The sequence below is a fragment of the Osmerus mordax genome, chromosome 6 (genome assembly GCF_038355195.1).
Source record: "Osmerus mordax isolate fOsmMor3 chromosome 6, fOsmMor3.pri, whole genome shotgun sequence".
NCBI lineage: Eukaryota > Metazoa > Chordata > Actinopteri > Osmeriformes > Osmeridae > Osmerus > Osmerus mordax.
Window position 1 is genome coordinate 19384909 of NC_090055.1, and position 23897 is coordinate 19408805.

General features: G+C 51.8%; 1 protein-coding gene across 1 annotated transcript in view; it reads left to right on the forward strand.

Annotated features, from left to right (window-relative positions):
- Positions 1-23897, forward strand: part of tsnare1 (T-SNARE Domain Containing 1) — a 91681-nt gene that overhangs the window by 25922 nt on the left and 41862 nt on the right. The window contains exons 3-8 of the mRNA XM_067237175.1: positions 120-197; positions 941-1010; positions 8683-8773; positions 9126-9200; positions 9438-9494; positions 13740-13910. Of these exons, the coding sequence (XP_067093276.1) occupies positions 120-197; positions 941-1010; positions 8683-8773; positions 9126-9200; positions 9438-9494; positions 13740-13910 (542 nt within the window). The remainder of the gene's footprint in view (positions 1-119; positions 198-940; positions 1011-8682; positions 8774-9125; positions 9201-9437; positions 9495-13739; positions 13911-23897) is intronic.

Consider the following 23897-nt stretch of genomic DNA (forward strand, 5'->3'; position numbering starts at 1 on the left):
TTCAATCTCCATGTCTAGCTTGATCAGAGCTCTCATTCCTATTGGTCAGTAGTGGCACCATGGTTATCTCCAGTAACCAATGGAGTGAGTAGACCCCTGACCCTCTGTGCTCTTCCCAGCAACTCAGGTCAGCCCCTCGGAGCTACAAGATGTCTTCCAGGAAACCTCCTCCAACATCTTCCAGATCAACGGCAATGGTGAGTAGCGTGAGTGAGTGTTATGGAAATGTGTGTTTTAGTGTGTCAACGAGTGAGTGTGTGAGTGAGTGTGTGAGTGAGCGAGTGAGTGTGTGAGTGAGTGTGTTAGTGTGTGAATGAGTGAGTGTGTTAGTGTGTGAATGAGTGAGTGAGTGAGTGAGTGAGTGTGTGTGAGTGTGTGAGTGAGCGAGTGAGTGAGTGAGTGTGTTAGTGTGTGAATGAGTGAGTGAGTGAGTGAGTGTGTGAGTGAGCGAGTGAGTGAGTGAGTGTGTGAGTGTGTGAGTGTGTGAGTGAGCGAGTGAGTGAGTGTGTGTGTGTGTGTTAGTGTGTGAGTGAGTGTGTGAGTGTGTGAGTGAGCGAGTGAGTGTGTGAGTGAGTGTGTTAGTGTGTGAATGAGTGAGTGAGTGAGTGTGTATGTGAGTGTGTGAGTGAGTGAGTGTGTGAGTGTGTGAGTGTGTGAGTGAGTGAGTGAGTGTGTGAGTGTGTGAGTGAGTGAGTGAGTGAGTGAGTGAGTGTGTGAGTGTGTGAGTGAGTGAGTGTGTGAGTGTGTGAGTGTGTGAGTGAGCGAGTGAGTGAGTGAGTGAGTGTGTGTGTGTGTGTGTGAGTGTGTGTGTGTGTGTGTGTGTGTGTGTGAGTGAGTGTGTGTGTGTGTGTGAGTGAGTGTGTGTGTGAGTGTGTGAGTGAGTGAGTGTAAGAGAGAGTGCTAGTCCTCTAACCTGGTTGTTGTGGTTACTGCTCTGTAGTGGTGATGCTGGAGAGGAGTCTCCGTGCCCTGGGAACCTCCAGAGACAACGCTGAGCTGAGGCAGAGTCTGTGAGTTACACTCACACACTCACACCCACACTGACCCACATACACTCACACACATATACAACATACATACATACATACATACATACATACATACATACATACATACATACATACATACATACATACATACATACATACATACATACATACATACATACATACATATACACAAACAAAACACAAATGCACAGAAACACACAGTCACATGCATACACACACCCTACTTTGAGATGCCTTGTTACTCTCTACAGAAGACATGGACCCGTCAACCTAAAGGTTAAAACAGGCCCTAGTTATCTCACACACAGGCCCTAGTTATCTCACACTCAGGCCCTAGTTATCATACACACAGGCCCTAGTTATCTCACACACAGGCCCTAGTTATCTCACACACAGGCCCTAGTTATCTCACACTCAGGCCCTAGTTATCATACACACAGGCCCTAGTTATCTCACACTCAGGCCCTAGTTATCATACACACAGGCCCTAGTTATCTCACACACAGGCCCTAGTTATCTCACACACAGGCCCTAGTTATCTCACACACAGGCTCTAGTTATCTCACATACAGGCTCTAGTTATCTCACACACAGGCCCTAGTTATCTCACACACAGGCTCTAGTTATCTCACACACAGGCCCTAGTTATCTCACACTCAGGCCCTAGTTATCTCACACACAGGCCCTAGTTATCTCACACACAGGCTCTAGTTATTTCACACACAGGCCCTAGTTATCTCACACACAAGATTTCTAGCCTATGACATGTCCTGACTTTGACTAGGATTTTAGGAAAACACTATAAAACTGAGAGGAAGCCAAAAATAACAACCAAATCGTGTTTGTGTGAGCCTTTCAATTCCAAAACCTATTGCAATGCTCCTCTCTCCCCTCACCAAAATCTCACGGTTACTCTAATAGAATTTGACCCATTCCCTGTAATCGTGGAAATGCACATGGCAAAAGCCTAAGTGGATTAATCGCTTGCACCCTTGACTGTCATTGTCTCTGTTAGCGTGTTAGCTCACACCCTTGACTGTCATTGTCTCTGTTAGCGTGTTAGCTCATTCCCTTGAATGTCATTGTCTCTGTTAGCGTGTTAGCTCACACCCTTGACTGTCATTATGTTTGTTAGCGTGTTAGCTCACACCTTAATTGTCCTTATCTCTGTTAGCTTGCTAGCTCCCAACCTTGACTGTCATTGTGTTTGTTAGCGTGTTAGCTCACACCTTAATTGTCATTATATCTGTTAGCGTGTTAGCCCCTCTGCTGCATCCCTCCTCTGGGGGAGGGTGGAGGAGGTTGGGAGAGATTGGGTGAGACAGGGGAGGGTGGTGCAGGTTGGGAGAGATTGGGTGAGACAGGGGAGGGTGGTGCAGGTTGGGGGAGATTGGGTGAGACAGGGGAGGGTGGTGCAGGTTGGGGGAGATTGGGTGAGACAGGGGAGGGTGGTGCAAGTTGGGGGAGATTGGGTGAGACAGGGGAGGGTGGTGCAGGTTGGGAGAGATTGGGTGAGACAGGGGAGGGTGGTGCAGGTTGGGAGAGATTGGGTGAGACAGGGGAGGGTGGTGCAGGTTGGGAGAGATTGGGTGAGACAGGGGAGGGTGGTGCAGGTTGGGGGAGATTGGGTGAGACAGGGGAGGGTGGTGCAGGTTGGGGGAGATTGGGTGAGACAGGGGAGGGTGGTGCAGGTTGGGAGAGATTGGGTGAGACAGGGGAGGGTGGTGCAGGTTGGGGGAGATTGGGTGAGACAGGGGAGGGTGGTGCAGGTTGGGAGAGATTGGGTGAGACAGGGGAGGGTGGTGCAGGTTGGGAGAGATTGGGTGAGACAGGGGAGGGTGGTGCAGGTTGGGAGAGATTGGGTGAGACAGGGGAGGGTGGTGCAGGTTGGGAGAGATTGGGTGAGACAGGGGAGGGTGGTGCAGGTTGGGGGAGATTGGGTGAGACAGGGGAGGGTGGTGCAGGTTGGGGGAGATTGGGTGAGACAGGGGAGGGTGGTGCAGGTTGGGAGAGATTGGGTGAGACAGGGGAGGGTGGTGCAGGTTGGGGGAGATTGGGTGAGACAGGGGAGGGTGGTGCAGGTTGGGAGAGATTGGGTGAGACAGGGGAGGGTGGTGCAGGTTGGGGGAGATTGGGTGAGACAGGGGAGGGTGGTGCAGGTTGGGGGAGATTGGGTGAGACAGGGGAGGGTGGTGCAGGTTGGGGGAGATTGGGTGAGACAGGGGAGGGTGGTGCAGGTTGGGAGAGATTGGGTGAGACAGGGGAGGGTGGTGCAGGTTGGGGGAGATTGGGTGAGACAGGGGAGGGTGGTGCAGGTTGGGAGAGATTGGGTGAGACAGGGGAGGGTGGTGCAGGTTGGGAGAGATTGGGTGAGACAGGGGAGGGTGGTGCAGGTTGGGAGAGATTGGGTGAGACAGGGGAGGGTGGTGCAGGTTGGGGGAGATTGGGTGAGACAGGGGAGGGTGGTGCAGGTTGGGGGAGATTGGGTGAGACAGGGGAGGGTGGTGCAGGTTGGGGGAGATTGGGTGAGACAGGGGAGGGTGGTGCAGGTTGGGGGAGATTGGGTGAGACAGGGGAGGGTGGTGCAGGTTGGGGGAGATTGGGGGAGACAGGGGAGGGTGGTGCAGGTTGGGGTCTGGACACTTCAGAAAGCTCCGAGCTTCAGATGTCCTGATGTTCACAGTCTTTGTTTTTTTGCCATTTAAGATAATTACATTTTCTTTACAGCAACATTTCAGTCAGTCAGCCTGTGGGTTCTTTCTTGTTGGTTTTAAATTATTATTATTATTATTATCATTATGATTAGTCGGTGCCTGTATAGAACGGGATATCAAATTGAGTTTCATTAGTCAGTATCATGTTTTCATAAACAAACCCGGCACATGCCGAACATGATTCAACACAGACCTGTTTCATCAGCTAATTTCAACTCGGCTAATTTCACATCTATGAAAAAAAAGAAAATCCACAAAGCTGATGAGCTGTGAAAATGTATTATTCATTTAACCAGCACATGAAATATGTTAACAATTGTCTCTGAAAAATGTAGCATGAAGGCTATTAGCTAAATTACTGTAAGTCAGTTTTAATAAAGTAAACGTCTGTTTTGAACCCCCCCGACCTCTAATCTATGTAGACACGAACACTGCTCTTTAACACTACATTCTCATTCAGCGTATTTTTGACTGCCTGGGCTGTGTGTATTAATGCAATCCTTATATACGAGTACATCTGACCCATTTTCATTTTATCATTTTTAGAAAGGCCACGGCCCCAAAAATGTTGGCTTTTAAACAGGCTCAAAAGCTTCTCTCTACCTCTATCTGCGTGTTTCACTCTCTCTCTCTACCTCTCTGTCTCTCTCTCCCTGATTCCCTTCCTCCCTTCCCTCCCCACCTCTCTTCCCTTTTTTCTCTCTATTTGTATTCCCTCCTCTCTACCTCTCCCCACCTTAACTCTCCCTTCACGTCTCTCGCTAGAAGCGCACCACACAGGTGACTGATTAAAATACGCAGTGTGAGTAACTGCTGGCGTTCCGGCTGGCGGCTTGGCGGGCCGGCTCTCGTCGTCGGGGGCGTCGTCGGGGGCGGGGGGACTAACGAGGCTCTGGAGCACGACAGCGGGTCTGCGGGGGGTCGTCTGGGATGGGCCTGGAGAGAGAGAGGCGCTGGCGCAGGATCTGAGGAGGACGGTGACTCACAGAGGATCCCAGGCAGCAGCGGCTGCAGGGGCAGCGGGCTGCTGGTTCCACGTCCTCGGTGAGGAGTGGAGGACCGCTGTTTGCTGACGGATCTGATTGGTCTGTGGGCTCAGGGTCTGGGCTGAGGGCAGCGTCAGTCGGCGAGCAGACTTTGTATTTGAGTCATGCCAGTCAATATCTTTATTTATTTTTTACATTTTCATGGCTAATGGGCAGCTTTTAACCTGTTTACGCTCCTGTTTCGCCCGCGTTACAAAAATGCTGCCCCCCCCTCCCTCAGTTACGACGCACTAAATTCTAACAAATATATTTTTTAGACGCTACACATGTTATACATCATTGGAAAGCTACGATTCTTGTACTTCCATTGAAATAAACCAATTCAAGATCAAGTCGCAATAGCAAGCAAAGTCAACGTCTTTTTCCGGTGAACATTCCTTCAACAATGCCAAAGAAAAAAGTTTTACTTACCCTAAGTGGTTCAAATAGGTCCAGGTGTGCAAATCATGCCATCAAAACTTGATCTGCTTACAGTCCCAAGGATCTAACCATGTAAAGTAATTCGTCCAAATACAATGTTTTACGTTCATGAATAGCCATTATCCTTTGTTTCATTATGCAAGTTAGCCGACGGAAGAAACAACTTGTTCACATAAAAGTGTTCTTTTCTCCGGTTAGCAACGGAGTATTTACAATATGAAGGCATCAAAATGTCCCTTGAACCCTCCCCTTTTGATTGACACCGTGTTTGACCCAATAGGAGCTTCCATGCCCCGTTGACAGCCCTCTAAAGCCAACTAGGTCTGTGCGTCCTGCCCCCCCCCCCGCCCCCCCCCCCCCCCCACACTCGTTCTAAACAAATTTCTCGAACTGGCTTCGACTGGCTCTGAAATTAGTTTGTTAGCCTTGTAGCTGACAGCTAGCTGAAAATGCCAATACCTCATTTGTATTTGTCTGTGGAGCCGTCAAAATAAAAGTCGATTGCGCAATATGGTAATTGCGCAATCAGTTTTCCTTGTGCGCCAATCCTGGGAATCAGATAAAGCACTCCAATGTGTTCATGCTTCAATTTTTGTGTTTCAGTAATACTAATTAGGGATTTAGCTATTATATATGATAGTTCTAAGTACCACCTTTCATTAGAGATAACAATTATGAAAAATAATACCTTTTATCCTGAGTATTTGACCTTGGTTACAAAGGGTCATTTTGGAGTCTCCAAAAGGCCCTTTTAGAAAATGAATGGATGTACTCTTATAAAAACATGTGTCAAATATGAATATATTGTGGTATTATGTTTGACTTTTGATTTGAATTGGGTAAGGCGTCAACCTGTGGTCCAATTTAGTCTTCCAGCTAATACCTACCACCTCTAGGCCTCTTCAGGCCTTTGTTTTCAAAACAAAATCTAGGCGGAAATAGAAATTTTCACTTTCCTTGTGTTCAAGCTTCTATTACTCAACACTAGTAGGACTGACAGGGGTCCTGACAACAGGGGACATAACTTCAGAGTGTCAGCTTTCAAAAGAGATCATTTACATGCATGTACTCCAAATGGTTCAAGAACAGCTTCCAATTTACTTTGGGAATGCTGTTTAGGCGTTTTTAGGCACATTTAACAGGAGTCTTATTAAGTGGAGTGTGACAGGAAAGGTAGAGAGAGAGAGAGGGGGAAGGAGGGAGAGAGAGAGAGAGAGAGAGAGAGAGAGAGAGAGAGAGGAGGGAGATAGAACTAATGCTTGTGCATGACTTTATACATCTCTGGCTCTACCTGTGGGAGGAGCCAGTCTGGCCCCTCCCCTGAGCAGCCATCTGTGGGAGGAGCCAGTCTGGCCCCTCCCCTGAGCAGCCACCTGTGGGAGGAGCCAGTCTGGCCTCTCAAGAGGCTCCTCCCACAGCCTGCCGTCTGATGATGCTGCCAGGGAAGACAAGAGTTTCTGCAACACAAACATACACACACACACACACACACAGTCACATGCTGTCAAACATACACACTCTCCATCTCACACAACACAGTCACACGCTGTCAAACATACACACTCTCCATCTCACACAACACCCACACACACTTTCACACACACTCGTTCTCTCCCTCCTTCTCTCACACCGTGGTGATGTGGTTTCCTAGCAGCGAGGGAGTTTCTATTGTAATATTTGTGATTCAGCTTGAAAAATTTGTTTTTCATCTGTCATGCTGCCAGATAAAGAGACAGAGTTTTACACAGAAACGAATGCACACACACACACACACACAGACACACACTTGCCCTGAGATTGTGTTTAGCTGGGTGATGGAGCATGAGCTAGCTGTGATCTCAGTCTCTAATCCCCGAATGTCGGAAAGAAACTTTCAGCACAGCGTGAAGCGATGACACATCAACCAGAGGTTTAGCACTTCATAATCCGTGTGTGTGTGTGTGTGCACGCCTGAAAGCGTGTGTGTATGTGTGTGAGTGTATGAGTCCATGATTACTGTACATTATGTCCTTCACCCTTACATAAGTCCATTCTCCACCAAAGTTATTGCAGAAAGCCAAACACAAACACACACTCTCGCACACACACAAACACATACTCTCACACATACACACACGGTCTCCCATGATAAATGTCAATAAAGAAGTGCTGGCTCGGGTCATTTAAACTCAGAAACTTTGAGGTGAGATCAGTGACATCCGCAGTCCGGTACTCTGCGCCCCGTCCGTGGAGTGACTGTTGAGAGGGGAGGCAGCCTGTGGTCCTGACCCCTGGACCTGGGCCCTGGAGACCCTGTATGAGCACACAGGAGGAGATGAGGTTGGGAGTGTTTTTCCACTACATCGCTTCACCTCCCCCTCACAGCCGACAGACAATCATAGTGACATGCCTCCCTCTACTCTCCTCTCCCCTCTCCTCTCCCCTCTCCCCCCCCCGGTCTCCAAGACGCCCCGGGGCTTGTCCTCACCCGCCCTCCCTCCCCCCTGGTCCCAACCCTCCCCCCGCCCCCCAACACTACCCGCACTGGATCAATATTTGAGCATGTGTCCATGTTGTGTGTGTCTATGGAGGTGTGTGTGTGTGTCTATGGAGGTGTGTTTGTATAGAAGTCTGTGTGTGTCCATGGAGGTGTGTGTGTGTCCATGAAAGTGTGTGTGTCTATGGAGGTGTGTGGGCTGGTGTTCCAGAGAGCTGGGTGGGGCTGTGGCCAGTACAGACTACAAGAGGTGGGTGGAGAGGCCGGGGGGGCCAGGGGGATGGAGGCCTGGGGGGCCAGGGGACTGGGGGGCCGGGGGACTGGGGGACTGGGGGGCCGGGGGACTGGGGGGCTGGGGGACTGGGGGGCCGGGGGACTGGGGGGCTGGGGGACTGGGGGGCCGGGGGGCTGGGGGACTGGGGGGCCGGGGGGCCGGGAGACTGGGGGGCCGGGGGGTGATCTGCATTTAGATGGTGTTTACTCTCCAGCAGCCCTGCTCTCTGACACCTCTCATGGCTTCTGTCTGTTTCTCTGCTTCTTTCTCATCCTGTCTACACATCTCTCTTTCTCTTTCTCTCTCTCTCCATTCCCCCTGTTTAATCCAGTATCTCCCTCTCTTTATCCGTCCTGTCAATACTGTATCTCTCTCTCTCCATCCTGCACTGCTCCCTCTCTCCAGAGATGAAGAGGGCCTCACCTTGGTTTCAGTTTTATCAGCCGGTTGTTCATATTGATCCTCTTAATTGGTTAAAGTTAACCCTTACGCACATTTCTCTCCCTCTCTCACCCCTTCTCTCCCTCTCACCCTCCTTCTCTACCTCAACCTCATCTCCTCTATCTCTCTCTCTCTCTCTGGCTCTCTCTCTTCCCCCTTCTCTTCCACTCTCCCCCTGCTCGTCCTCTGCACTCTTTCCTTCTCTCTATCTCTTTTCCCCTCCCTCCCTCCCTCCCTCCCTCCCTCCCTCCCTCCCTCCCTCCCTCCCTCCCTCCCTCCCTCCCTCCCTCCCTCCCTCCAGACACTCCACACAGCAGCAGACTAACAAAGTGATCACCAGCACCAGCCAGCTCATCAAACAGCTCTCTGACATCATCAGCTCTTCTTCACGGGTATGCACTTCCTCACCCTCCTCTTATTCTTCACCTTTATTATCGTTACGACACAATAATGCAGGGACACGTGCAGGGAAAGGAGGGCTGCTGCTTTACCGAAAATGGTGTGTGTGTGTGTGTGTGTGTGTGTGAGAGAGAGAGAGTACATACACATAGTGAGACACAACAAAATCACTATATGTAACTATTTTAAAGAAAATAAATAGCAAAAACACACTAAGTAAACGATCAACTTATGTAGAAACATTGATTGTGTAAGAGGTAGTCTATTCCACTGGTGAAGAAACAAAGGCAGGAAGATAAACGGAGGTGATTGCATCTAATCCCACTGTCGCTCTTCTCCGCACAGCAAGACCGACTGCGCTTAACCAGACTGAAGACGGAACTCTCTGAGGCTGTTCAGCGCTATGGCGACCTGCAGAAGGTGAGCCACAGACTTCGGGGGGAAAAAAATAGAGTTATTTCTCTTCTCCTGGATGTTCATTACATTTTGTGCTTTTTCAGCTCCTTGAATCAATAAACCTGAATCTGAAACTGCTCTTAGCTTTGTTGGATGAAACACTTTAACGACAAACAACAACAACGATATACGTGGCACATAAAGAAATACATGCATGTAAACATTCAGATGTGTTTTTGTTTTGTTGTTATTTTTCGGCAGAAAATTGCTGAGCGTTCGAGGGCCCTGCTTCCCCCGGCGCAGAGAGTGAAGAAGCAGGTAAGCGGACGTCTGCCTTTGTTCCATTGTGAAGGTGACAGCACTCGTACCCCGGGGGAGCAGCGGAGGATAATAAGATGTTCTCGCCCGGCGTGATTGCGTTCTCCTCGGCGGCTCTTTGAAGCCGAGAGCCTCCGTTCGTTTTCCGTCTGACAGTCGAGCGTGTGACGCCATGACAACCCACCGCTCCACAGACGCCTTCATCCAGGTTTTATTTGAATTGTTTTCCCTACCTGTGTGGTGCTGTAAACTCACAGTACAACCAGACCGTACGTTGTAATGGCAACGTCCAAGACCTCACAGTTGTTTGGAGAAGACGACAGAGAGAGAGAGACAGAAACTGTGTGTGTGTGTGTGTGAGAGAGATAAAGAGAGAGATAGAGAGAGAGAGAGAGAGAGAGAGAGAGAGAGAGAGAGAGAGAGAGAGAGAGAGAGAGAGAGAGAAGGCATACCTTGCTGCCCAGAGTCACCTGACTCTGACATTAATATCAGTCATCACTATTTTGATATCTTTTTATATATTTTGAACCACAGTTGGCCTTTTAATTCCTCGTCCTGACCCGTACAAACGCTGTACATTCTTGTGGTTTTCTTAGTCCGAAACTCTTTCTCTGGTCAAACTGATACTACGTAAGGGATCCACATGGGAACAACTGCACTCTGCTTGAGGTTGTTTGTCCTGTGGCTGAGAAAGAACTTGATCTAAATCAGCTCTGTTTGAAGTTCAACAGCACTTTCTTCTAGTATTGTATGGAAACACTCATATTTCTATGGCTTCAAAAGGATATTGTGTGCGAGTGCAGGTGTGTGTGTGCAGGTGTGTGTGCGTCAGCTTCAAAGAACCGAACAATCCAAGATAATGAGAAATCGTCAACAATCAAATCCAGCTAACTGAGTTAGCGACGTACGGAGAACCTCTCTTAAACCAAAACAACCCAGAGAAGCTCTACAGGCTGTTGTCAGAGACGAGACATTGTCAGCTGATCCTTGAGAAGGAGCTTCTGGGTTGGGTGATGTGCTTCCAGGAAGCATCTTGAAGCTTGACCCTGGGTGGCTGGACCCTGGGTGGACCCTGGGTGGACCCTGGCTGGACCCTGGCTGGACCCTGGGTGGACCCTGGCTGGACCCTGGGTGGACCCTGGCTGGACCCTGGCTGGACCCTGGGTGGACCCTGGCTGGACCCTGGCTGGACCCTGGCTGGACCCTGGGTGGACCCTGGGTGGACCCTGGCTGGACCCTGGCTGGACCCTGGGTGGACACTGGCTGGACCCTGGGTGGACCATGGGTGGACCCTGGCTGGACCCTGGGTGGACCCTGGCTGGACCCTGGCTGGACCCTGGGTGGACCCTGGCTGGACCCTGGCTGGACCCTGGCTGGACCCTGGGTGGACCCTGGCTGGACCCTGGGTGGACCCTGGCTGGACCCTGGCTGGACCCTGGCTGGACCCTGGGTGGACCCTGGCTGGACCCTGGCTGGACCCTGGCTGGACCCTGGGTGGACCAGGATCCACCCAATGGTGCTTTAAAAAGGCATAATAAAACTAAAGAATGAAATGTTACTGTAAAATACATATATATACAGTATATACATATTATACATATTAATGTCATGTATAATAATAATGTATATATACACATACAGTACATGTATAAAAAAAACGGACATTTACTTTGCCTTGTCACTCAAATTCACAACACAAGTCTTCACAGTCAGAAGGCAATGTAGAACAGGTGATCACTCCTGTCGAAGGTTTTCACCCAGCCCAGGGTGGACTTCAGCTTGTCTCTCTCCCAGAGAGACGCTAAGCCTGGGTGGACTCCAGCTTGTCTCTCTCCCAGAGAGACGCTAAGCCTGGGTGGACTCCAGCTTGTCTCTCTCACAGAGAGACGCTAAGCCTGGGTGGACTCCAGCTTGTCTCTCTCCCAGAGAGACGCTAAGCCTGGGTGGACTCCAGCTTGTCTCTCTCACAGAGAGACGCTAAGCCTGGGTGGACTCCAGCTTGTCTCTCTCCCAGAGAGACGCTAAGCCTGGGTGGACTCCAGCTTGTCTCTCTCCCAGAGAGGCGCTAAGCCTGGGTGGACTCCAGCTTGTCTCTCTCCCAGAGAGACGCTAAGCCTGGGTGGACTCCAGCTTGTCTCTCTCCCAGAGAGACGCTAAGCCTGGGTGGACTCCAGCTTGTCTCTCTCCCAGAGAGGCGCTAAGCCTGGGTGGACTCCAGCTTGTCTCTCTCCCAGAGAGACGCTAAGCCTGGGTGGACTCCAGCTTGTCTCTCTCCCAGAGAGACGCTAAGCCTGGGTGGACTCCAGCTTGTCTCTCTCCCAGAGAGACGCTAAGCCTGGGTGGACTCCAGCTTGTCTCTCTCCCAGAGAGACGCTAAGCCTGGGTGGACTCCAGCTTGTCTCTCTCCCAGAGAGACGCTAAGCCTGGGTGGACTCCAGCTTGTCTCTCTCCCAGAGAGGCGCTAAGCCTGGGGGGTTACAGCAGGAGCTGCATTGTGTTGATTCCGAGGCGTGGCTGATGTCAGCGTCTAATTCTGCGTCTCGTCGCTGATCGTCTCGCTGATAATCCCCCTCCACCGTCGGTCAACGCGTCCTCACCAGGTTGCTTGGCTCTGCATGCTGCTTTCAATTTGTAAAACAGGAAAACAGTTTTTTCACCTCAGCAAGACTGTTTGGTCCAGTTAAACAGTTCTGTCTGAGCTGAGATGGGTTCCTTAATGAAACACAGCACATTTAAAAGTGTTGATTTAACTCCAGGAGTATTTATATAGGTCCGTCTCATAAGACTGGAGTTGAACACACTCAACGAGTAAAATATACACTCCAGGTGCTTTGAACACTTGACATGACATGTTTTATTATTACTACCAATGTTCTTGTGGTTAAGGAAATGAGACCCAATTTTCTCTCACCCTCCAGTGGAACAGTGTCTGACTGTTGGAGTCTGACAGTGGATGGGCTTTATTCCAACGACAATGAATGTCATACTGGTCTAATGAGTAAGTTATCTTTAGAGGAGACGGGGAGATGAGACAATGTAGGACAGACGTTACCTTTCCTGACACCGGGGAGAAAAGTCCTCTCCAAGAAGCGGAGAGAATTTATTCTGAAGACCGACCTTCATCGTGTTAAGCAAAGAGATTTCTTAAGGTTTAAATGCAGATTGATGACAAAAATATATGTTTTCTGTGGCGGGTAGTTGTTGATGAAAAACCTCAAGACAAAGGAAATTCGAAAGACTGCCACAACCCTCTTGGATGACTCTACCAAAACACAAATAAGCTGTTTTGTGTTTTGTGATGTTTGTTGTTTGCAGTACAATAGACTAACACAACTACAGTGCTGGAACAGCTGTTGTAGCGGTCGACTGGAATAAACCAACTTCAACGGCCATCATTTAGAGACTACATAGCATTTAAACGTATATTTAGAGATTAAGTAACCGACCAAATCCGACTCAGTTCTGTATCCCCTCATGATCAAATCGATCAAATCAAATGTATTTGTACAGACCTTTTTACATGCAATGTCACACAGGGCTTAACATAGAACTGCACCTCAACCAACCTTTATGATCTGAGGAGTGGACTGGACCAGAGACAGTAAGGACAACAGGAAGCTGTCGTAGGTTGCTTCCTGTTAGGGTGGACGAGGTCTGGATGAGGTGAATCACTCCTCTGGGTCTTAGATAATAACATTGTTTTCATGGGCCTCCCTCAATGTCATACATATGCAATCAGGGGGGGGGGGCGGAAGGCCGGTCAATGGCCCACTCCCCCACTCCTCTCCTCTCCTCCCGTCTCTCCCATCGAGTGGGCTGAAAGGAGCGATCCATTTGATGAGGCGTGGGGGGGACGTGTTTTCGCTCCCTGGAGCTGAACACTCAGAGCTCTGGGGCATGGAGAGCAGATCTGAGTCCTGTATTGTCTGGGTTACACATTCATGTATTCTGCTGAGTGGTGGTGCAGGGACCTGAAGGGGGGGGGGGGGGGGGGGTGGTTGTGGGTGTTGTTGACTCGGAGGTGCTGTGACTCAGAGCACGCTGGTCTGACTCACACACGTCTGGACCTCTGCTCTGACCCACTTTGAGGCTGTCAGAACCTGGAGAGCACAAACAAGTGTGACATGGTCAAGTTGAAGTCGACCCCAGCTCACTGATATTTGTGTGTTCTTGTTTCTCCTGTGTGTGTGCGTGTATGGTGTGTGTGTGTGTGTGCATGGTGTGTGGGTGTGTGTGTGACCACAGAGTCCCCAGACACCGTTTGCTGAGCTGGGCGATGAGGGGCCTCTGTTTGACGCGGGCGAGGAGGTGTCAGGTCCTCCGCTGGAGGACCAGGAACAGGTCTTCCTGTCCGAGATCAGCGAAGAAGACGTGGAGGTCCTCCGACAGAGAGAAGAAGCCCTGCTCCAGATAGAGGTGGGAAAAACACACACCTCTACACACACACCTCTGCACACACACACCTCTGCACACACACACACACACCTCTGCACACACACACACCTCTGCACACACACACCTCTACACACATACACACACACACCTCTACACACATACACACACACACCTCTACACACACACACCTCTGCACACACACACCTCTGCACACACACACACACACACCTCTGCACACACACACACACACACCTCTGCACACATACACCTCTGCACACACACACACACACCTCTACACACACACACCTCTGCACACACACACCTCTACACACATACACCTCTACACACATACACACACACACCTCTACACACACACCTCTGCACACACACACACCTCTGCACACACACACACACCTCTGCACACACACACCTCTACACACATACACACACACCTCTACACACACATACACACCTCTACACACATACACACACACCTCTACACACATCTCTACACAAACATGTACACATACACCTCTACACACATACACACACACCTCTACACACATCTCTACACAAACATGTACAAAAACACCTCTACACACACACATCTCTACACACACACTTTCTCCACCCTCTCGCCCTTCCCTGTCCTGTCTTTCTGCACAATCTCTCTGAAAGGAATGAATGCAGAGATGCCCCCAAAAAGTATCAAAATATGACGAGTCAGGAGAAGAACAAGCTAGACTCTTAAATTTCCACGTTCTTCCTTTATTAATGCATCCAAACATCCCCCTTCCTCTGCTTTTCTCTTACAGCTTGAGTTATTGAAACATTCGTATTTAGCCTTTACGTTGATTTGTTTATGGATGTCAGCTAAGACTGCGGGTCGCAGTCAGAGGGCAGATGTTTAGTATGAAGATGCAGGTTCTGTGGAGTCCGGACAGGGTACTGAGCAACACACAATTACTTCATTCTTTTAGAGCTGTGCTTGTTTCCCGTCCAGGGCTTTGTTCTGAATCCTGATGGTCCCTTTAAAGCAGGGGGGAGGAGGAGAGGGAGGAGTCTGTTTACCGATCCCCGTTGCTCTCTACTCGAACATCTGGACACCTCCCCCCCTCCCTCCCCCCCTCCCTCCCTCCCCCCCTCCCTCTGTCGCTCGCTGTGCCAGATGCGCTCTGATTGGTCGAGGCGCGACCTTAGTGGCGACAGGGCCGGTCTGTCGCGTCAACAAAACCCCCCCCAAAAAATGTGTGGAAGTACCGGAATGTTGAGGAGTTGTTTCCATCGCCACGGATGACGTGTCCCGATGTCGGGTTCATCTCTCCATCTGTCTGCTGAAACTTTGCGCGACACGCTCCGATAAACTTCCCCGTGGAGCATCTGTAATCGCCCTGGAGACCGTGAGAGAGGAAGCGTGCAGCGGCCGGAGAGAGGAGCAGAACCTCCTTCAGACCCCCCGGCTTCCAAAACTCCTCTCTCCGGCCCACCACTGTGAGGAGGAGGAGGGGAGGAGGAGGGGAGGGGAGGAGGAGGGGAGGAGGAGGAGCTGTGGATGTGGGAGGAGCGGAGGGTGGGGGTAGAGCGGAGGGTGGGGGTAGAGCGGAGGGTGGGGGTGGAGCGGAGGGTGGGGGTAGAGTGGAGGGTGGGGGTGGAGCGGAGGGTGGGGGTAGAGTGGAGGGTGGGGGTGGAGCGGAGGGTGGGGGTAGAGCGGAGGGTGGGGGTAGAGCGGAGGGTGGGGGTGGAGCGGAGGGTGGGGGTGGAGCGGAGGGTTGGGGTGGAGTCCCTCCGCTTCCTCAGGGTGTTACTCATCTCCTCGCTCCGCAGGGTGCTGGCCGAGCGACACGAGCGCCAGTATGGCGGTTATGGAGCAATGACGGCTCCGTGGGCGCGGCGTGGCGGAGGCGGGCGTGGCGGAGGCGGGCGTGGCGGAGGCGGGCGTGGCGGAGGCGGGCGTGGCGGATGATTGGTGTTTGACTGGGTGTCCTGTCTGTCTGGGTTTGGGTAGAGACAGCCTCACATGGATGACTGTCACAGCCTCACATGGATGACTGTCACAGCCTCACATGGATGACTGTCACAGTCACTCTGCAGGCAGGCGCTGAAGGCTTCGGGCTGAAACCACTCTGTGACTGATAGAATCTGACAAAGGGCTTTTTCTGTCAGAAACACTCACACACACACACCTATCAATGGCTTTATTCTGCACCCACTTTCCTCCTGACACACACATCTGCACACATCTAACACACACACACACCTACTGTATACAAGCACACACACACCTACTGTATACAAGCACACACACACCTACTGTATACAAACACACACACACACCTACTGTATACAAGCACACACACACCTACTGTATACAAGCACACACACACACCTACTGTATACAAGCACACACACACCTACTGTATACAAGCACACACACACCTACTGTATACAAACACATACTTACACACACCCCTAATGTATACACACAGGTACCTACTTTTGACACATACTGTACACACAAACAAACATACACACCTACTGTAAACACAAACACATCAAACATACATCCATAAACACACATCAAACCCACTCACAGACACCCCCACACACACACTCACAGACACCCCCACACACACTCACAGACACCCCCACACACACACTCACAGACACCCCCACACACACTCACAGACACCCCCACACACACACTCACAGACACCCCCACACACACTCACAGACACCCCCACACACACTCACAGACACCCCCACACACACTCACAGACACTCCCACACACACACTCACAGACACCCCCACACACACACTCACAGACACCCCCACACACACACTCACAGACACCCCCACACACACTCACAGACACCCCCACACACACACTCACAGACACCCCCACACACACACTCACAGACACCCCCACACACACACACACAGACACCCCCACACACACACTCACAGACACCCCCACACACACACTCACAGACACCCCCACACACACACTCACAGACACCCCCACACACACACACACAGACACCCCCACACACACACTCACAGACACCCCCACACACACAGTTCTCTCTCCTGCTCTCTGTCCATCTGTCTCCGCAGGACCTCAGAGGAAACACCATCACTATCTCTTCTGTAACACTGTCTTCCTTAGAGGAAACACCATCACTATCTCTTGTGAAACACTGTCACCCTCAGAGGAAACACCATCACTATCTCTTGTGAAACACTGTCACCCTCAGAGGAAACACCATCACTATCTCTTCTGAAACACTGCTGAACCTCTGCTCTGAATGGTTGAACCCCCAATGATCGAGAAGGAGAAAGAGAAAGAGAGAGAGAGAGGAAGAGAGAGAGAGAGAGAGAGAGAGAGAAGGAGAGAGAAAAAATGAGAGAGAGAGAGAGAGAGAGAGAGAGAGAGAGAGAGAGAGAGAGAGAGAGAGAGAGAAAATGACAGTGCAAAGCAGACTGTAGTCCTCGTAGCCCCTCCCAATCTCCTGTTCTATAGACACTCATCCTCTCCCCCCCCCCCTTACACAAAGGACACACTCCTCCTCTCTCCTCCTCTTCTTCCTCATCCTCTGCTAAGGTTATCATGTTCTTCTCCTCCTCTTCCTCTCCGTCCACTCGTCCTCTTCCTCTCCTCCTCTGCTGAGGTTACCATGTTCCTCTCCTCCTCCTCTTCTCCTCCTCCTCTGCTAAGGTTACCGTGCTCCTGTCCTCCCATGCTGGGTGCTGTCAGTAGCAGTTTAGTTCTCCTCTGGAAGGAGTAATTACATTCAGTCCTGCTGTCCTTGAGTATGATGCTACTGTTCTTCATGCAGACACACAGATAGGAGATAGGATATTGATACCACGGTCTGCATCCACACACACATCCACACATCGCACCCTCCTCCTTCGACACGCACACAAACCGGCACACACACACACCCACGCACACACACTTACGCGCACGTCTCCCAATCCACCCCCCCCCCCCCCCCCCCCACACACCTCACCCCCCCCCCCCCCCCACCCCACCCCACACACACACCAACCCCACCCATCGCCATAGGATTCGTTTCATCAGAACGTGAATGAATGTGAAAACAGCTCAGGGCAAAAGGAGAGGACAGCTTTCAAGGGGAATGAGAACGCAACAACACCTGGCGCTGTGGAAGAGATGGAGGGGAAGAGAGAGGGAGGGGAGGAGAGAGGGGGGAGAGAGGGGGGAAGAGATAGGGAGGGGAGAGAGAGGTAGGGGAGGAGAGAGTAAGGATAGAGGGAGGGGAGAGGGAGGGGAGGAGAGAGGAAGGGGAGAGGGAGGAGAGGAGAGAGGAAGGGAGGAGAGCCGGGGGAAGCGTGCGTGAGCTACCAATGTTGTCGCGGCGTGGCGTACAGTAGGCAGAGCTTACCCTTGACAGGGTCAGGAGGAGCGCGGAGAGGGGGGAACAGGATGTTGACTCTGTCTGACCGGAAGTGAAGGACTCTTGCTGTCTGGAGGCTTCTTCTTCTTCTGTCATTGGGAGAAAAACGGCTGTGTCGTAAACTTCCTGTCCGTCCCCCAAAATGGTTGTTGATTTACTTCCTGTATTGTTCTCTCCGCCGTCTCTCAAGGAGAGGTCCCATTGGCTGAGCATGTTCCCATGGCAACCCGTAGGAGTGACAAGGAAAAAGACAGTCAACTAATTCATTTTTCCTCACTGACAAAACATTTCAATATATATACTATATTCGGCATTTATATAAACTCTATATATGTTTTTATAAGAGAAAATGGTGGATCAACATGAATGTTGATGTCAGATGCCATTATAACAGGATCTTTCGTGACAGAACCGCCAACCAGGAATTCTCTGCTGGAAGGCTGGCCCAGGGTGTACTCTCTAAGTTGTTATTCTAGATTCATCCCTCCTCCCATAAACCCCCTACCACACACACACACACACGCCGTCAGCCTGCTAGCTGCTTCCCTGTACTCTGTGTTTTGGGGTGTCGAGTCCTTGGGCGACGGCAGAAAAGAAAACATTTGATTTTACATTTGAAACCGTTTCTTCAGCAAGGGCAGGACGGGTGGCACCCCCCTCACCCTCCCCTTCACCCCCCCCTCACCCTTTCCTCACTCCCCTTCACCTCCCCGCACCCCCCTTCACCCCCCCTCACCCCCCCTCGCCCCCCCTCACCCTTTCCTCACCAGTGCACGTAAACCAGCTTAGCAGTGTTTCTGCTGTGGCAGTCACTCTGTGTCCTGCTGCTGTAGGCCCTGGGCGGGGGGGCGGGGGGGCGGGGGCTTGGGGGGATCTCATATCAGCCGTAAACACATTTATCAGAGACAGAGAGAGAGAGAGAGAGAGAGAGAGAGAGAGAGGGGGGAGAGGTGAAAAGAGAGAGAGAGAGAGAGAGAGAGAGAGAGAGAGCGAGCAATGTTTGAGGCGAGAGAGCAAAGACCAAGAGATCAAATGGAACCGGGGAGGGAAAAACAAGAAAAGAAGAGATGGAAGAGAAAAAAAATGACCCGTGTCTTCCTTCCTCTCCACACACCTGCGTGCTATTAATCATCACTTCATCATCCATAATGTCATCTGTGCCATAACATCATCTCCACAGTCATCAACAGCAGGCTCGTTCCCGGAGGCGGACTGCACCCATCATCAGGATCAACGTCCGTCCCTGCAGAACCGTCCGTCCCTGCAGAACGTCCCGGCGCACGCGTGGCGGAGACCAGGTTCTGGGTTTGACTGACGTTTCAATCTCCAGTCCCACGGCTCCGCGAAGTGTTTGTGAGAGACACGAGGGCCGCTGAATCTCCCTCTCTCGCCGTCACACTTCCGCGCGCGCTAATCCCCCGCTCCGCGCTGCTGTTCCGGAATCTTCCTCACTGCGAGCGACGGCTTACGCCTCCCGCGGGTCAAACTATTCGACGCTCTCTCCGACGCCGAATGACTGTGGACAAACGCCGCGATCGATCATCCGGCTCGAGCCGTGTCACGGCGGCAGGAGGAACACAGGGCGTCGATTACCCGGGAAGCCGTCTCCCTCTGGTGGGGCGGAGCAGGAGGGGAGGAGGAGGAGGGCAGGAGGATGAGGACTAGAGGGGAGCTGGCGGAGAACAAGAGGATGATCACAGCAGATGATGACTCAGAGGCGTGTGGAGGGTGTGGAGGGGGGATGAGACGGTCCAGGTCTCTCTGGTTGTGTCCTAGCAGGCCCACAGACTCCTCTGGTTGTGTCCTGGAGGCCCACAGACTCCTCTGGTTGTGTCCTAGCAGGCCCACAGACTCCTCTGGTTGTGTCCTAGCAGGCCCACAGACTCCTCTGGTTGTGTTCTGGAGGCCCACAGACTCCTCTGGTTGTGTCCTAGCAGCCCCACAGACTCCTCTGGTTGTGTCCTAGCAGGCCCACAGACTCTTCTGGTTGTGTCCTAGCAGGCCCACAGACTCTTCTGGTTGTGTCCTGGAGGCCCACAGACTCCTCTGGTTGTGTCCTGGAGGGCCACAGACTCCTCTGGTTGTGTCCTAGCAGGCCCACAGGCTCCCCTGGTTGTGTCCTAGCAGGCCCACAGACTCCTCTGGTTGTGTCCTAGCAGGCCCACAGACTCCTCTGGTTGTGTCCTGGAGGCCCACAGACTCCTCTGGTTGTGTCCTAGCAGGCCCACAGACTCCTCTGGTTGTGTCCTGGAGGCCCACAGACTCCTCTGGTTGTGTCCTAGCAGGCCCACAGACTCCTTTGGTTGTGTCCTGGAGGCCCACAGGCTCCCCTGGTTGTGTCCTAGCAGGCCCACAGGCTCCCCTGGTTGTGTCCTAGCAGGCCCACAGACTCCTCTGGTTGTGTCCTGGAGGCCCACAGACTCCCCTGGTTGTGTCCTAGCAGGCCCACAGGCTCCCCTGGTTGTGTCCTAGCAGGCCCACAGACTCCTTTGGTTGTGTCCTGGAGGGCCACAGACTCCTCTGGTTGTGTCCTAGCAGGCCCACAGGCTCCCCTGGTTGTGTCCTGGAGGCCCACAGACTCCCCTGGTTGTGTCCTGGAGGGATCAGGCTCACCTACACACAGCTGCTGCAGCACCCAGCGCTGACTACGACTGGCGTGTCCTCTGGACAAGTGGCGGCTGCTGGTCTTTCAAACAGGGGAAGCTCATTTTCGGCCAACATCATATACATTTTCAGTTCACTGGCTAGTTCACCCCTTCGACACTAGCCTAGCCTACTGTATGAATGAATGAACGATTAACCAAAAAATATTTAAACCCGAAGGAAATATGGGAATTAGGTTCAACTGAAACAAGGAATGTGATGTATAATTGTATGAAATGTATGATGAAAATTGGCTAGCAATTCCACCAAGCAAATACCAAGAAATAGGTTGCAGCCGTTTGTCTTTCAACTTCAGTTGCAAAATCCGTTATGGGACTGAGCTTGAATAGCTTCGGCGACTTTTTATTGTACAAAATCGCTGTCAATCAAAAGGAGATGCAGTCTTTCGACAGACCCTCCAATCATCACGCGGAAGCTCAGCGTCCAGGCCAGCCCACTCCTCCATTCACCCCCAGAGACGCTGAGCGTCCGGGGCGGGACATAATCGCAGCATTTATCCAATGACTCTCGCTTCTCTCCCTCTCCGATTCGCTCTCTCCCTGCCTTTCTTTGTCTCTCTTTAACACGCTCACCCTCTTTCCCGCTGTCATTCTTCCTTCCTAGACTCCCCTCCCCCCCCTCCCTCTCCCCCTCCTCTGCCCCCTCTGTTCCAGTCTGGTTGGCCGGTGTGTTAGAGCCTCTGAGGCAGGGGGCGGGGCTGGCTGCCTCACCTGTTGGAGGGCGGCGGAGCGAGGCCAGAATCTCCCAGAGTCCTCGGCGGGGGGTTGGAGCCGCTATCAGGGCTGTGAGCTGAGTGACTGCTCCTGGAGGCTGGCCTGCATACTAACTCTGCTGCTGTTCCCTGCTCAGGAGCAGGGGGCACTGTCTGCTGCAGCAGCTCTCTCTCTCCTCTCCCTCACTCACTCCTCTCTCCTTCACTCCTCTGTCCCTCACTCCTCTCTCCCTCACTCCTCTCTCCCTCACTCCTCTCTCCCTCACTCCTCTCTCCTTCACTCCTCTCTCCCTTCACTCCTCTCTCCCTCACTCCTCTCTCCTTCACTCCTCTTTCCCTCCCTCCTCTCGCTCTCCTTCCTCTCTCCCTTACTCCCTCCTCTCTACCTCACTCCTCTCTACCTAATTTCTCTCTACCTCTCTACTCTCTCTCTCCCTTCCTCCTCTCTCTCTCCCTAACTCCTCCCTCCTTCCCTCTTTCTCCCTCACTCCTCTCTACCCTAGTTCCTCACTCTCTCACTCTCTCCTCCTCCTCTACTCCTCTCCCCCCCTCTTCTTCTCTTTCTGTCATCTCCCCTCCTCTCCTCTATTTGTTTCTCCCTCACTCCCCTCCTTTCCTCCTCTCTCCCTCCCCCTCCTCTGCAGTCTCCAGCCTTGGCTTGCCTGCTTCAGACCAGTTCTCCCAGTCTAGAACCCTGGCCCTGGTACTCTGGGTGTTGTGGTTCCTGAGTTCTGCTTCTGTGTTCTGCTTCTGAGCTGTGGTTCTGTGTGTTCATCAGGCTCACAGTGACTACAGGGGCGGGATGTGATGACAGGTGCCTGGGTCAGAGTGTTCAGGTCCCCTGCTCCAGGAGAGACCAGGAGCTGAATATAACCCCATGAAATATGGAGAAAGGCACACTTCTGGCCCCGAGCCCACTCACCCCCTCACCACTCCACACGCCCCAGGCTGGGCCTTCACATAGCACAACATGCCATTACCATCTCTCCCTGTCTGTCTTCATCCCTCTATCTCTCTCTCTCACTCTCTCTCTCTGTGTGTCTGTCTTTATCTCTCCCTCTCTCTTTCTCTCTTTCCATCTCTGTCTTTCATCATCTATCTCTCTCTCTCATTAAATTGCTGTCTATTTTCATCTCTCTTTCTCATCATCTCTCTGTCTTCATCCCTCTCTTTCTCTCGCTTTGTCTGTTTTCATCCCTCACTCTCTCTCACTGTCAATTCAATTCGATTCAATTCAATCATGCTTTATTGGCATGAATGAGTGAGCATTGTTGCATTCACTGTCTCTCTCTCTCTCTCTCTCTCTCTCTCTCTCTCTCTCTCTCTCTCTCTCTCTCTCTCTCTCTCTCTCTCTCTCTCTCTCCTCTCTCTCTCTCTCTCTCTCTCTCTCTCCTGTTATAACTCAAGAGTTTGGTACAGCTTTTTGTCATTCCAGTGTTGAGACCCAGTTGCCAAGCACTTTGCCAGGTAAAAGAAACGTGTTGTAATTCTTTCCTGCGATGGAGAGAGGTGCCTACAGACGAAAGCAAACGAAAAAGTCTTTAGCATCATGAGGTTCCTGCCAGAGGCCATTTTGGCTCCATCCAGATGGTGTGTGCCAGGAGCCCGGATGGATGCCAGTTTCCCCAGCAATCTCAGACACCTGTGATGGATGGCCCAGTGGGTTAGGCTACACAAACGCAGCTGTGATTGCATGCTGCAATAATGGGGCAGGGGGGGACCTGGGAGAGGGAGATAGACAGAGGGGTTTATAAGGCTCCATATTGCTTTGAGCTGATACACAGCGAGAACAGATTCAAAGAGAGAGAGAGTTTGGGAGGAGTCGCTACAGGTCCAAAACAGCACACCTCCCTCTCTCCATCACTCACTCTCTGACTCTCTCTCTTCATCTCTCTCTCCATCACTCCCTCTCTCTCCATCACTCTCTCTCTCTCTCCATCACTCCCTGTCTCTCCATCACTCCCTCTCTCTCCATCACTCTCTCTCTCCATCTCTCTCTCTCTCCCTCTCTCTCTCCATCACTCTCTCTCTTCATCTCTCTCTCTCTCCATCACTCCCTCTCTCCATCACTCCCTCTCTCTCCATCACTCCCTCTCTCTCCATCACTCCCTCTCTCTCCATCACTCCCTCTCTCTCCATCACTCACTCTCTCTCTCTCCCTCCCTCTCTCTCTGTCTCCCTCTCCCTTTCTCTCTATCTCTCTCTCTGTC